We start from the raw sequence: 15,456 nt of genomic DNA on the forward strand, positions 1-15,456 counted from the left end.
CTGGGAACCCCCAGTGGGGTGGCTTCCGGCGGACGTGCTACGGGCGCCAGCTCTGGACCACGCGCCCCTAAAGGTGTCCCGGACGCTGCCATTGGGCGCCTGAGGCTCTTCAGGGCGGGGCTTCCCGGGGCGTGTCCGAGCCCACGGGCCCTGCCGCTGGCCGAGAAGGGTGGCGTTGCCCGCATCCCCCCACACGAGTCTGAGTGCCCACACGAGTCAGACCGCAGAACCCTTCTTTCGAGGAGCGTCTCGTGGCACCAGTGTTCGGCGCGCTCCTGGCAGAAGGCGCTCAGCTCCTGGCGCCCGGGCTCCACCGTGGGACCGCCGAGCGTGAGTCACGCCCGCCTGCCCGCCCGCGGGTGGAAACAGCCAGCTACTGGGCAGGGGGACGAGCCAGCCCTGAGCGCCGTCCAGCGGGCGGCTCACGCGACGGCACCCACGGCAGGAACCGCACGTAGGACCTGTTTGCCTAGCCGGGCGGAGGCGAACGTGACGCCGCGGCGGGGCAGCGGAGCGCTGCCCCGAAAATGTGTAGCCCCGTTTCCTGTTGACGGACGCGCAGCCGGGTTCCAATTTTTCATGATTATAAATCACGCTGCGGTGAGCAGCGCTGGCGTGCGTCCTCGTGCCCACGGGCTAGGTTTTCTTTGGGCACGATTCCCCCCCACGCTTGCTGGGTAACAAGCCTCACATTGGGGAGCTTGTTAAGTGCGCTCACGGCCGGGGCTGCGCCTGGCAGGTCTGAGTTTTGGACTCGGAAACCTCGCGTTTCTCTCGACAGTACTGCGGTGTTAGGAGGGAGGCGCAGCGAGCCCTGGTTCGGAGCGGGGTGGGGGGCTGGCTCCGGGCAAACGGGTGTCCGCAGCGTATTAATTGGGCCTTGCTGCGCTCTCCAAAGGGGCTGGGCCCCTTTCCATCCCCTCCAGCAGTGGGACAGCATCCCATTTTCCCACATCCTTGCCAGTTCTTGGTACTGGGAGGTGGTTTGCTTTGGTTTTCCCCAAACCTGAAGGGCGTGTAGTATCCAGTCGGCGTTCCCTGGACCTTTGGTGCCGCGGTCAGGGGGCTTCTCACAGGTTTGCTGGCCGGTGGAGGTTCCCTTCCGTGGGTGACCTCTCCAGGCCCCCTGCACCCTCTCCTGTGGGGCGCTCGTGTGCACAGTTCTTCGAACTGTCCGCTCCTGCTGGTCCAGCAGGTGTCTGTCCCGCACACACTCGTCCCCAGTCTGCGCTCTGTCTTCTCTGCCGGCGTCCTCCGGAGCTCGCGTTCTCCCCAGGAGTATAACCAGGTGCACTCATCCTCTTGTCACTGTTTATGCATCGGGGATCGTGGCAAGGACACCTCCCCCTCCCCGCAGTTAGAAAGGTGTTCTCCGCCATCCTCCTCCGGAAGCTTTGGCGTTTGTGCGCCGCGTCCCGTTGATAAATCTCCTCGCCTGTGACCGTGGGCCAGCTGTGTGACGCAGGGATTGATGGGATTCTCTCTGTGGATGGCCAGCTGTTCCGGCAGCGCCAGTCTTCAGCAGCCCGTCCTTGCCCCACCGACTTCTAATGCCACCTCGGTCACAGGCCAGCTTGCCACATCTGCTTTTATAAGTCCCTTTAAATGTGTTTTTTTAAAGATTTTATTTATTTATTTTTAGAGAGGGAAGGGAGAGAGATAGAGAGAGAGAGAAACATCAATGCGCAGTTGCTAGGAGCCATGGCCTGCAACCTAGGCATGTGCCCTGACTGGGAATCGAACCTGCGACACTTTGGTTCGCAGCCCGCGCTCAATCCACTGAGCTATGCCAGCCAGGGCTAAGTGTGGTTTTTAAAAGTGGCTTTCCTGAGATGGAAGTCCCGACTGTGTCGTCCGCCCCTGTAAGTCTGCAGTGTGATGGTTTTAGTGCATTCTCACACCAGCACCGTCAGTCACGTTTAGAAGGCGGCATCACTCCGGAACAAACCCCGTGCCGCCTTCCCCATCGGCTACCTGCCCCACCCCCCGCCGGAGGCAGCTACTAATCTGTCTGGGAACTTCCTATAAATAAAACGACAAAAAACGTGGTCTTTTGGGACTGGCTGCTTTCCGTTGGGCCTAGACCTACGAGTGGGTGAACTGCAGGGTCGAACGGCGAGTAGTGATTAGCCACTTGAGGAAGTGCCAGGCTGTTCCCCACAGCAGCTGCCCCCCTCCGTTCCCAGCAGCAGTGCACGGGCGTCCTGATGTTTCCCCGTCCTTGTCAACACTTGTTATTGTCCGACTTTCTGGTTTTTCCCATCAGGGGCCTCACTCCTGGGTGACCATGGGGCCCCGCTGACCCCAGGCATTACTCTCCAGAGCAACAATCTGCTTTTTAATTAAACGTAAGCAGTGGAAGTTTTTTTTTTTTACAAATGCCTGTGCAAACATATCCATATTGGTTAGGTTCTCACTCCTCACAATGTCCTGTGACAACAGCTTGCGGGGGATAAATCTGCCCTGAGGCCTTCCTCATCCCCTCCTGCTGCCCTGGTCTCGCCGGGCACCGGGGCAGACGGGGGGCGCTGGGGAGGGATGCAGGGGCCGGCCCCCAGGCCACACTGTGCTCTGGGAGCGAAGGAGGGAAGAGCAGAGGCCCCCGCACGGCCTTGGGGGCAGGGCTGCTGCTCGCCGCCGGCCGAGGAGGCACGGTGAGGTGGCAGGCGCCTCTCCTGAGTGAGGCAGCTCAGAGCTTAGGGACAGCGCCTCCTCGGCGGCGGCCGTGCTTGCCCGGGGCACGCATCACAGGTTCTGAGTTCTCGTGTGTTCCAGAAGCTGCCAACTGCCAGGTGCAGCTGTGCCCAGCACTCTGGCTTCTAAGTCGCCTCAGAGACAAAGGCCTGCTCAACAAACATTAAAACTTGACTTTAAAACGGTGACAAGGGGCCCTGGCTGCTGTGGCTCAGTGGACCGCGCTCTGGCCGGCAAACCAAAGGGTCACTGGTTCCACTCCCAGTCAGGGCACATGCCTGGGTTGCAGGCCAGGCCCCCAGTAGGGGGCTCTTGAGAGACAACCACACGTTGATGTTTCTTTCCCTGTCTTTCTCCCTCCCTCCCCCTCTCTAATAATAAATAAGTAAAATCTTTATTAAAAAAAGGTGACAAGGGCTCCTCCTGGGAGTGGCTCAGACATGGCTCACAATTCCACGCAGGACTGCAAACCGGAGGAGGTGTGGGCAGCGGCCACTCGGGCTCAGCACGACCCCCTGGTCCGGGGCCGGCTGCACTGGGCTGCACGGGGGCTGCACAGGGGCTGCATGTCCCCGGCGCCAGACGGCTCACTCCTCGAAAGTCCGGTGGCGGCCTGGGATTGGCCCGTACTTCTCACCCGCTGGCAGCTCCTGAGTGTGTTCAGAGCGCTAAGCGAGGCCTTTTCCTGGCCGTGCCGGCAGACCCGCTGGCTCTCCCGAATCCGTGGGGACCGATGTACACGGGGTTCCCCGCTGGGCAGCCTGGGCCGCAGTGGTAGCGCTGAGGTCCGGCCCCTGGTTCAGAGCCGGGGGTCCCTGGAGCCGCAGCCCCTCTGCTCTGCAGCCCCCCGCGCGCGGCAGCTCCGGGCTCAGCCTTGAATGCGTTCATTATTCCAGCCCCGACGCGGCGAGCTGGGCCGGCAGTCTCTGCGGGCTGGCGGCGCTCGGAAGCCGGCTGCTGCCAAATCCAGTTGTTTGACTTAATGTTTCAAGGCCAAGTCCTTTCAGGAAAGTTCTCTCCACCCCCGCTCACCCCCTTAGAAAAATAGATGTGTGATTGACTGGCTTTGCAGGTTTTTAAGCCGTCATTCTTTCCAAAGAATTGTGTGAGCACCTCCTTCGTCCAATCACACAGCATTCCCTCTCTCTGTCTCCTCTTCCAGATGCACTTGAAATGGAAGTGGAACAGGGTGGATGAGCACTGGGGGGCTGGGGGGGCAGAGCAAGCAAGGGCTGAAGTCTGTGCATGAGCCTGAAGGCAAAAGTGCCCCCCGCCCCCCCCCGCCCCCCCGCTGCCAGGTTTGGTGCTGGCCACGCGTGGCCACAGGGAAACGCCGGGGCGTTGCGCTCGGATGCCGCACCTGGGCATCCATCCCGGTCGGCCTCCCTCCTCACACCTGTGGTGGTTTCAAGGCCTGGCTCAGCGGATAATCATCCGTGTGTTTGTGCGCCCACCTCCTCCCCACGTGGGAGGGGCAGTGCCCGTGCTGGACCTGGCCTTGCCTTTCGTGGCAGCGGGGGCGTGAAGGACGCACGGTCAGGTGGGTCCTCCTGGTGCTCAGAAGGCATGACTGGAGCCGGGAGAACTGGTCCCTGCCCAGGATTCCGAGTCGAGCTGCGGTGTGGGCACTGGCGCCCCCTCCCCGACCACTACGCCGGGACTGGGACGGGTCAGCCGCAGGCCAGAAGCCGCAGGACAGCAGGGCGCTGTCCCTCGCCTGCCCAGGGCTCCCCGAGTCTGAACAATGGGCTTCTCCCATCCGAGGCCCCCGGTGCCTCTCAGCTGAGAAAGGGGGGGCCCTGGCCCTAGAGACAGAACGGGTTCAAAGCCCGGCACTGCCACTCACCTGCTCTGGGACCGAGGGGGTGGCAGCCCCTACTGAGCCTGCTCCCTCGACCGTGGACCAGAGGCCAGACCACAGAGGTGCACGAGCTGGGTCGGGGGAGGCGCCGCGGTTGTAGCGAGTGCCCAGGTGGCCCCTTCTCGGGAAGCAGGAGCCCTGCCCCAGACAGAAGGTCTCCCCGTGGACTCACTGGCAACATTTCTGCCATAGCTAAGGGGGAGGCGTTCCTAGCTCAATGGCGCTCTGCACGGCGGAGCACGCAGCAGCCTCTGGGACGTGCACAGCGCCCCCCGGAGGCTCACTGAGCAAATGCACCTGGGGGCCACCGCCCCCCTCCTACAGTGCGTCGCCGCCCACGGGAGCCCAAGGAGCTGCTTCCTGGGCTGCCCGAATGGCCCCAGGCCCAGCTTGTTCGCGGAGGGTTATGGCTTCCCTGGAAACCGCGGACGGGGCCCCGGGGAGGAGGGCCATCAAAGCCCTGCTGGGTAGACGTTCTGGGGGCGCAGCTCCCCCTCTGGAGCCGGGGGCGAAACTGAAGAAAACAAGATTCCGTCTGGGAATCGTCCAGCGCGCGGCCGCGCGCCAGCAGCCGGGGCAGCTTGGACCGGCTCCCTGCAGCACAATCGGCCCAGTGAGGGCCTCCGCACGGCAGCCCGGCGTCCCCCAGGGCCGGGGCGCATGGCCCCTCGCTGCGCCGCGGCTCTGACCGCTCCCCCCATTTATGAGGTGCTGTCTGGACGGTGATGGATGAGGTGGCGTCCGTCAGCCTTTCGGGGAACCCGACCGGGGTGGAAGGTGCTAAGTCTGGCCGGGAGAGGGGCGCCGGCCTCCTGCTGGCTCCCTGCAGGCCTCCCGTTTCTGTGCCTCGGCTTCTCCATCTGCGCGGACCGGTGGACCCGAGAGGACCCACTCCCCCGCCCCCACCCCCACCCCCATGGGGTGCGTGCAGGCGGGAGAGGCGACGTCCGGGGACCCCTCCTGCTCAGGCCTCTGCCGCGTGGCAGGCAGGCAGGCAGGCTGTGCTCCCGGAGCCAGGCTCTGCTCTCTTCCCACCTCGGGGGCAGCTGCGCTGGGCCGCCTCGGGCCCCCCCGCTGCCCCTCCCCGGGCCTGAGGGGCTGAGCCCTCCAGGTCCTCCGGGTCTTGGATGCGAGGGCTCACGGGCCCCGTTTCACCCAGCAGGTTCGGGCAGGTGCTGGCGCTGGGCTGAGGCTGGGATCTGAGTCCCAGCCCTGCCACACGCTGGCTGCGTCCCCTGAATCAGACCCCTTACTCCCTCTGGGGGGCAGGTTGTGACGCCTTCTCCGGGTGGTGATGAATGAGGTGTCACGGAGCTGGGCAGACCCCTGGGGCACCCTGTCAGGAGGCTGGTGGGCTTGGGCCCACTGGACACCTGCTGGCTGTTGGCTGGGCAGAGAGGCTGGGGCGAGGCCAGCCCTGGGCAGCGGTTGGGGGTGGGGCTCTCCTGGTGGCGTCTGTTGAGGTTGCAGGAACGGCCGGCCTCCAAGGTCAGCTAGGCTCACCTGGGCGGTGCTCTGTTACTAACTGATGTGCTCCATCCACAGAGCAGGTGGCGTCAGCCATGGCCAGCTTGGTGTTTGGCCCCAGGGACAGGACGCCCCTCCCCACACTCTCCCTCACCCTGCGCCTCCTGTTGGGCGTTCAAGCCCAGGGCCAGCTGGGCTAGCCACGGGGTCTCCCCGACATCCAGCCGTCTAGCCTCGAAAGGAGCGGGTGGGGCGGCATTTCTGGGGGATCGGGCATGAGTGTCGCCCTATGCCCCTCTGGGCCTGGGCGGGGGTGCCTGGGGAGCCCTCAGGGGGTTCTGCTGTTGGAGAGCACATTGTGAGGGGCTGGACGGGCTTGTTTTCATCTAGACACACGCCAGGTGCTCACTGTTTTTATCAAAATATTCTGAACAGCTGTCGGGGCGCCTCCGCCCTGAGACCAGCTGCCTGGCCCCCAGCCGGCCGCCCCTCTGCCACAGCCAGCCTTTCAGGTGGCCCGCCCACCACCTGCACCCCGGCCTCTGGGCTCCTGGCGGGGTCCGCACCCCGCTGCAAGCGCCGTCAGCCAGGCCTGGAGGCAGACAGGCCTCCCGGCCCCGTGGCGGTGGGCCGGCCACTGCCCCTCTCCAAGCCTGCACCTCCTCGGCTGCGAGGTGGCTGCCGCAGCACCTGCCTCTCGCGGGGCCCTGCTCCAGGTTCCCCCCCCCCCCCGGAGGGGAGGGCGCTTGGTGATGACCGTCACTGCCATGAATAATACCATGAGTAGAGCGTCCAGTCGGCTTGGAGAAGGGGGACCCTGGGCAGCCGTGGGGGCACAGGCCAGGTGGCCGCTGCATCCCTCTCAGAGGGGTCCGCCGTGCCCCCGGCCGCCTGTCCCCAGCCCAGCCCACGGCATCTCGGCAGGTCTGCCATGGCCTAGCCAGCCCGCCGCCCATCACCCACAGAGCAGGGGCGCGGCCCCGGTCCCTGTCGAGAGCCCCTTGGGGAACGCCTCCCTGAGGTCACTCGGCAGCTGTGGGCCTCGTCTGTCCCTCTGGCCAGGGTGGCCCTCCAGGGTCCGTCGCCCACCCAGCCTGGCACCTGCCATCCGTTCATCCACCCGGACCTGCAGGCCACGCCCTGCCCAACTGTTTTCGTCCGCCCGGCTGCCCGCCGCGGCTCTGGGACGTGGGGACGTGGGGGCGTGGGGCGTGGGGCTCTCCCACCCGCCCCCTCACCCATGGGAGAATCAAGGCTCCGAGAGCTTGTGTCCAAGCTGACACGGCGCTCAGGGCAGCCCAGCCTCGGCCCGTGGCTCAGGCGCCCTCTCCAAACCCAGCGGACAGGGCTGGCGGGAAGGCCGCACACACTCGGCTGGGCAGCACCCTGGCCCCCGGGCCCCCCGGCCCAGGTGTGGGGGCTCTCGGGCCTGCAGGGGGATGTGGTTGGGAGCCGCTGGGGTCAGGCCCGGAACGCTCGCCGGGAACAAAATTAAGGAAAGAAAAGAGAATCAGCCCTTGCTATTTGGACCCCCTACGGGGTCACAAGGGTGGATGCTGGCTGACTGCTGGGGCCTGACTTGGGGTCCCCCGCCTCCCAGAGAGCTTCGTCTGTTCTGCGGACAGTGCTGCCAGCTCTGGGGCGCTCTTCCTGGGGTGACGTCAGGCTCCCCTTCTGGGAGGTCCCACCTGGACCCCCGGGGCCCGGGGCCCAGAGGCCTCACAGTGCCCACCCATGCGTGCGGCCCTTCACTCCGGGGCGGGTGGGTTCCGGAGGGTGTAGAATGGGGATCCCCGGGCCTGGCCTTGCGGAGGGCGTGGGCGGGAGAGGACGCTGCAGGTGGCGGCATGGACGCTGGGGGTTACGGGGGAGGGAGAAGTGGGTGTGGCTGGTGGGCCCCGGCATCCTCTCCGGCCTCGTCAGGGAGCCTGGACTTGGTCTTGGTGGTGATGGGGAGCCGCAGAGGTGACAGGCGCCCCCTGCCGCCCTCTCAGACCCCTCTGCTACTTTTGTGCAGCCCCCCAGCTTCCTGTGCCTCAGCTTCCCCACCCCCCCGGGCCCTGCGGCCGTGCCGGGGACACTGTCCCCAGCGCCAGAGCCTGCTGCAGGCCTGGCTGGGCGAGTGGGGGTGGGGCACTTTTCTCTGCGGGTTCCACTGGACTGGGTTCCACTGGACCGGCATCCTCCAGGCGGCCCCGGCCAGCTGCTGGCCCCGAGGCGGGGAGGCGTTTTCCTGTTTCCGACAGCCTGGGTTTGGGGAGAGAGGGCGTTTCACCCTGCTGAGCGGTTCTCAGAAGGAAATCCCTTGGGGCCTGGCGCTGCCACCCACCCAGGCTGAGAGCTCGGGCGCTCGGGGCCCAGCAGTGGCGCCCCTCCAAGAACGTGAGGAATTCAGAATGCCCGTGGCCCCCGCACGCTGGGCCTGCGCTCCAGGGAGGACCCGGGGTGAGGCCGGGCCAGGGCTCCGAGGCCCTGAGCCGCAGACACCTGCCCTGTGCTCATCGCCCTTCGACGATAGGGGTGGACTGTCCCCCTGGGCCTAGTCTCTAGGCTGGCGTGGGCGCACAGAGAGCTGTGGGCCCGAGACAGTCAGGAGGACACGGGGTGCTTGCTCACCCACTCCGCTGCCTGCTCCTGCCTGTGCCGGGAGCGGGAGGCCACCCCAGGGATGCCCCTGAGCTCAGGGGGCACACAGCCTGGAGGGGGCATCACACAGGTAACCAGAAGGTTCAGTAGAGCCACAGGTGCTCCAGGCGGGTCAACACAGTGCTGTGGGGCACAGAGCGGGCACCGCACCCAGGTGAGGGCTGTGGAGGGGCTTCAGGGAAGGCGTCTGGAAGCGGCGACCTGTTCCTTGGGAACAGAGTCACAGACAGCCAGTGCTGCAGGGAAGACCAGCGAACCCAGACACCTGCAAGAGCAGGCAGGACATGTAGTGGGGTGAGACGGACCTGCACTCAGAACAGGGAGACAGTAGGGACTGGTAGGGAGTGTGGCAAAACAGAAGATGCTGGCTTCATTCAGGGGAGCAGCTGCCACACTGTATCAGTCCATTTTTGCTGAGGGAATGCTGGTGAGATTTTCAAAACAAGCCACATTTCTAGCTTCTATTTTTAAAAAGCACCATGTGCCCCAACCAGACATATTCAGGGGCCACCGGTGTATGTCCGTGGCCTCGCTGTGCATGTAAATCGGGCAAAGGCTGGGGCAGGGCCTCCAGCCAGTGTGGGGGGTTCAGGGAAGCTCATTTGCCAGGGCGAGGGGGTCTCCTGAGACTGCTGGCACGCCAGGGGGCAGCCGGGTGGCACGTGCACTCCCTCCCGTTCAGCGTGCCCACCCCTGGCCTCCCCGCCTCCAGGCGCCCGCGGTGAACGGGCGGTGAGAGCCGCACAGGAAACAGCTGGCGGTGCGGGGCCCGTTCTGGGTGACAAGGTGCCGCCCGGCTGAAACGCGCTGTAAACAGGCCAGTTTCCTCCCTGTGGACAGAGCGGCCCCGAGGGCCGGTGCCAGGGTCCCTGGTGGAGCCCCTCCTCTGCTGGGCTCACCCCCCGCCCCCCCCCCAGGGTGGACTGCGCCCCTGCTCTCGCCTCGGCTGGGGGCTGGTGCCCTCGAGGCTCAGACGAGGTGTTGCTTCGTCTCCGAGTTCCGCCCGGCCCAGCCCGGCCCTCAGCGCCTGGTGTGCGGGTCCGCGTGCATTGTGCCTTTTCTTTCATTTTTCCTGACACACACTGTGCCGTCCTTGCCGCACGTGTCAAAACCGGCCCCAAGGCCCCAGGGCCCGTCTCTGTCCTGGAGCTGACCGGGAGGCGAGGCACGCCCCTGCCCGCCGGCCTCTCGGGCCGCAGGTCCCCAGAGCGGCAGTGACTCCCAGGTGCAGGAAGGGTCCTGTGTGTCAAGGGAGGAACCGCTAAAACGAGCCGGGACTAAACTCTGTGTGGAAGCTCCGCCACCTCCGGCCCGTGGCTCTGGGCAGGCCCCACCCGCCTTGTGTCTGTGTGGCCGTCTCCGGAATGGAGGGGCCAGGCTGCCTGCCGTGTGGAGTGCTGTGCAGCACACGTGGGGGCCAGTGCGCAGGCACCCCCTCGTTCCCGTGGCTCAGCGTCTGCGGCTCGCCCACCCCCCCAGCGCGGTGACTCTCCCTGCCTCCCCGGGCCTGCCGGCTGCCTGGGTGGGAGCTCCCGCCTGTGGCGAGTCCCTTCCCTGTCTCAGTCTACCCACCAGGGGCCCGAGCCCCTGGACCTGGGACAGCAAGCACTGCTGTCTGCTAGGAGAGACCCCTGGGCCTCCCCAGCCAGGAGACAGGTCCGCTGGGGTGGGGTGCTGCTGGGCTCGGGGCAAAGGGGCATCAGTGAGCCAGCCCGCCTCTCACCCCGGCTCATCACCACGTCCACGTCCACGCGGGGTCAGGCCACCAGAGCCCAGCGGGACCACTGAAGCTTGTGGCAGGAAGTATAGATAATGCTCCCCCCCATGGCTCCCCCACCGCGGCCCGCACGTGCACAGGGGGTGCCTCCCAGGTGGCAGGCGCAGGACCCCACCCCCCTTTCCCTCCTCTGACAAGCAGCAGCAAGAGCCAGGGGGCACAGCCATCTTGCAACCCCTGGGGGAGGGGATACTAGAACTGAGGGGACAGTCTTGGGGTGACTGGGGTCCCCCATCTTTGCATACAGAGCTGCCTGGGGCCCCACCAATTCTAAGGCTTAGCCCATCACCTCTATGCGAGGCCACCACCCTGGCTGGGCACCTGTGATGCCCCTGCCCCTGCCCCGATGACCTCAGGCCCCGTTAGTTCCCGAAGAGCCCAGTTTTCCTGTGGCCGGAGGGAGGCATCGGGGTAGGGGCGGCGGGGGCCCGTGGTGGTTCTGGGTGCATGCCACCCAGGACACACCTCTGCTTTCTCATTTGCACAAAGACTGGGGGTGCAGCGATCTGGGGAAAGGTTACCCCAATCTCTACCCGTCACAGACGAGTGGGCAGACAGGGGGAGCCCAGCACCCTGCCCCCCAACCACCACAGAGCTCTGACCCCGGGGGAGGTCCCGCCAGCAGAAGCGTGTCCCCTTTCCCTTGCTGGCCGGGGGGCCCGGGCCTCCCAGGGGCCCAGGGCCGGGACTCCAGGCCGGGTTTGCATTTCCGTGCTGGTCCCCCACGTGGGTTTAGAGCAGCTGGTTGACAGGGGAGGGCAGTCTCTGCCTTCAGAGGCGGGGGGCACCCCAGGCTGCGGGTCCCCAGGTGGGGTCTCGGGGCCTCTGGGCTGCTTATCCCGGGCCTCACGCTGAGGCTGGGCCCAGGTGGGTGGGACTGAGGGTGGCTGGTGAGGGACACAGGAGGCTGGGGGCCCTGACCGGTGTGCTCAGTGGGTTGGGTGTCGTCTCGCAAACTGAAAGGTCGCTGGTTTGATTCCCCATCAGGGCACATGATTGGGTTGCAGGCCAGGTCCCCGCTGGGGGCAAGTGATCGACGTTTCTCTCCCTCTTTCTCCCTCCCTTCTCCCCGCTAACAATAAATAAAATCTTAAAAAGCAAACAAAAAAAAAGAGGCAGGGGAACCACAGGCCTGGTGGGTGGGGCAGGGGGACATGGGCCTGAGGGACACTGAACCTGAGCGAGGACCAGGCCTTCAGCTAAGACAGGACGGCTCAGGGGCCGCTCCTGCTCCCGCTCCCGCGGTGACCCCCTTGCAGGCAGGGACTAGGTCGGCGCCCTCGGTGACACAGGGGCTCGGCAGGCTCTGGTGGGGCGGAGGCGGGGCTGCGTGGGGAGGACCTCCTGCGTAGGAGCCTTTGTAGGCAGGACCCAGCCTTCTCCTGGAGGCACCCAGCTGTGTCTGCCAACGGCTGGGGCCGCCCCACCTGCCCGGTCCACCTCCGGAACCCAGGGCAGAGGTAGAGCGCCCTGTCTGAGGTCTATGGCCGACTCTGCCCTCCCAGCCACCCTGTTACGTGGCCACTGACCCTTGTGCACTTGCCAGCAGCCAGCCCAGGCCAGGAGGTCAGTGAGGCCCCAGCAAGCTGCATTGTGACAGCTTCCGCCCCGGGCCAGTAGGGGGAGCGCCGTGGCACGTGCCCCGTGTTTGGGCCACGGGCAGTGGCGTGGAGAAGCGAGGATGAGCACAGGTGGGGCGGTTCCCCCAGCAACATCCTGGCCTTTGCAGGAGGCCCCGCCCATAGCCGCCTATAAACAATGGCCTCGGCCTGTGGGTCCTGCGCTCCCGGGGCTCAGAAAGAAAGACCCCGTAGCCCGCCCCAGGACCTGACACCCCCTGTCCTTGTCCTCCGGCCTCCTGGGTGCAGCCCAGCGTTGGCGTCCCTCCTGATGGCGTCACCCCCCGGGGCCAGTTCCCTGAATTCACTGGGCCAGCCCGCACCCGGCTCCCACCCCAGCCACCCGCTGGGGGCGCAGCCAGTCCTTCCAGAACAGTCAGGATGAGGACCCCTGCCCTTCCCACGTGAGCAACACCAGGGCCTCTGCCTTCAGGAGCCGCCAGGTGGCCCTGGCCTGCAGCAGACCAGGGTGGGGCGTGACCCTGACCCCTCAGGACGTCCCCACGGAGCAGCTGCACCTGTGTCCCCTCAGCCGGTGGGCCCCGGAGAGGGAGACAGGCAAGACACTCCCTGCTGGGCCCCTCTGTGGGGGTCCAGGCTGCCATTTGGCTTCTGCCACTACAAAGAACGTCCCTGTGATGCTATGTGACGCTATCGGGGCCCATGCACAGAACGGCCTTGTCCTCTCTGTCATCGCCTTCCCTCAGCCCCCAGCACCTGACGGGGAGCAGGAGCTGATGGCAGCCAGTCCCCTGCCTGGGTGGGAGCCTTGGCTCACTCAGTAGGCGGCGGACTTCCTGGGTGCTTGGCCACGCCCCATCACAGTCCCCCTACTCATGTCACCTGGATGCAGGTACAGCCCTCCTCCCTGAAGCCCCCACGAGGGGTCCCCTTGGTGCCACAAGGACCCCAGAGGCACCTGCATGTACCACGTGGTCTCACCCTCCTTGTCCCCAGCGTCCAGCAGGACCTCAGGGGACATCTGGGGGACGGATGAACGCCACGGGAGGTCCCCAGGCCCGGGATCCCAGGCAAAGTGGCTTCGCGGTCCCTCTGTTGGCTGGGAGCCACCTCGGAGGGCACTGACCTGATGGCAGGTGGGCCTCCTGGTGTTTGGGCAGGAAGGAACTCAGAACAGGGTCAAGTTCATGGCCCGCTGTCCAGGGGGTGTTCCTTCTGCCGGCGGCTCAGACAGAGCAGAGGCCATGGCTCGCTCCTCCACGAGGCACTGAGCCGGCTTCCAGGGGCAGGGGTTTGCGGGGGGGAGGGAGTCTCCAGGTGGAGACAACAGTTCGGGGGCGGGGGGGGCGTGTGTGTCCTGAGTGGGGGCGGCTGGGGCAGGGGCGCGGACTGACCGGCCTCCGCCCTGCTCTGCAGGCCCAGCGACGAGCACCACCCGGAGGTGAAGGCTGACGGGCACGTGGGCAACCTCGCGGAGGCCGTGGACCTGCTGCTGCAGCACGCGGACAAGTGACGGGCCTTCGGGGAGGGCCCCTGCCTCCAGCACCCCTCCCCCAGGCCCAGACCCCCCCCAGGCCCCACCCGCAGGGGAGAGCGCCCCTCCCTGTCTAATCACTCCCCCACCCCAACCCCCGTGACCCCCGCCTCCCAGCAGTCAGCAGTGCATCCCCCGACACCCTGCTCCCCTGCCTGCCTGCGCAGCCCTGGTGAAGCTGGGGTGACAGCAGGGGGACGGGCCCCGAGAGGGTGCTCCGGGGGTGTCCGGGACACCCAAGTCCACACGCGCTCATGAGCGCCGGTCTGCAGCGCTCCTCCCGCCTGGACCCCACGGCGGCCGCCCACGGCCGCTTCATCAAACGTCCTTGGCACTGTGGCGAGGAGCCCAGAGAAAGCGGGCACCTCCCTGGGGTGGCCCAGTGACCGGCCCTGCCCAGCCCCCGCCAGGACTCAGAGTGGCTGCTGAGCACCCCCCAACACATTCACACCATGCTCACCCACCCCTTCCCTGTCCCCACAAGTTCCCTGGGGAGCCAGAAGCCGGGGCAGCTCCCAGGGGCACTCGGAAGACCACGTGCTGTGAAGACAAGAAAGCCGACCCCTGGGGTCAGGGGTGCAGGTGCAGAGGGCACTTTGTAGAGCCGTAACCTGGTAGACTTGAGTGTGTCGTGCCCACTGTACGCAGGAGACAGTTCAATAAACCACCCTGACCTGCGGCCGACTCGACTGCCCAGGGCCGTGGGTGGGGAGGTGTGGGCGGCCCCTGCTCCTACCCTGTGCTCGAACCACTGGACCGCAGAGGGCCCGGGCCCTGATTGAACAGATGGGGAAACAGGCCAGCCTCGAGGGGGACCAGGTGGACTGCGTGAACGTCATCAGCCTTCCCTCCCAACAGCCCCGTGGCCAGCGGCGGGCAGCCCGACGCCTCCCGATCACGCGGAGCCCCGTTCAGGTTTGGGAAGCAGGCGTCAGCCCATGGCTAACTGGATCAGTCTGCTTCTCTCCAAATCGGTCTGGAAGCCACGGACCCATCTCGGGAGACAGCGTCTCATAAAAGCAGCCCTGGGTCCCCTGGGTCCCCTGGGTGGGGTCGCCTGGGACGGGATTCCGGCTGAACGAAAGCAGACAGGAATAAAACGCTGGACCCCAAAACCTGAGCCCCCGGCACGACGGGGACCCAGCCGGCAGGCAGGCAGGCAGGTGTCGGCCAGGAGCAGGAGTGAGCTGTGGTGGTGACCGGCTTTTTACCAAGACGCGAGGCCCCTGAGCCAGTGCCGCCGGCCCACGGGGAGGGGCGGGGCGTTCAGCCTGTTGGCTGGGACAGATGCAGATCACCTGCTCTCGGACGGGGCCCTCCGCACAGCCCCTCAGCACAGCTCGCTGGGGAGCCCAGGTGCAGCGGCTTCGGAGGGCGGCTTGGCGGGGGCGGGCTGCCGAGTCTGTCCTGCTTGTTTTCTTCCCCTTCTCGTGGCAGACCCCCGCTTTGTCTGGGCAGAGAACACGCCCCTCTACCCCCCATGTGGGTTCGGTGGAGTGGAGGCTGTCACCTCCCCTTCTTGCATGTAAGGACACGGAGGTGCTGGGAGAGCGGCCCGCCTGCGGGCTGACTGTTGGTGAGGGCGAGGCCCAGGCGCACACCCAGCTGCACTCCCATGTGGGGGCGGGGGAGGGGCAGTTCTGGTGGCCCCGTGGCTGTGAGTCCCCAGGCCAGTCGGGGCCCTGGCTCCCTCCTTCTGGAGATGAGATGTGTTCAGAGTCGGGGTCTGGCCCTCGGCCCGGGGAACGGCACGTGGCCCCCGAGCCTCAGCCACCTCATGCTTTCCGCAGCAGACCGTCACGGCGCGGCTGGGGGCCAGGCCGCGCCAGGTGTCCTGTCATTGGGACGGTGACCCCTGTCCTGTGCCACCCTGGGCCCCTCCAGGTCCCTGCCCTTG

At 66.3% G+C, this 15,456-nt stretch overlaps 1 protein-coding gene across 2 annotated transcripts in view; it reads left to right on the top strand.

Annotated features, from left to right (window-relative positions):
* The window catches only part of LOC123828933 (phospholysine phosphohistidine inorganic pyrophosphate phosphatase), a 69,842-nt gene extending 55,604 nt beyond the window's left edge, over window positions 1–14,238 (top strand). For both annotated transcript variants that reach the window (XM_045854410.1, XM_045854409.1), the window contains exon 7: window positions 13,442–14,238. In XM_045854410.1, the coding sequence (XP_045710366.1) occupies window positions 13,442–13,538 (97 nt within the window). In that variant the 3' untranslated portion in view covers window positions 13,539–14,238. The remainder of the gene's footprint in view (window positions 1–13,441) is intronic.
* The last annotated feature ends 1,218 nt before the right edge of the window (window positions 14,239–15,456 follow it).

This window comes from Phyllostomus hastatus, unplaced genomic scaffold (assembly GCF_019186645.2).
Source record: "Phyllostomus hastatus isolate PE091 unplaced genomic scaffold, TTU_PhHast_1.1 phas_scaffold_1066, whole genome shotgun sequence".
NCBI classification, from domain to species: Eukaryota; Metazoa; Chordata; class Mammalia; order Chiroptera; family Phyllostomidae; genus Phyllostomus; species Phyllostomus hastatus.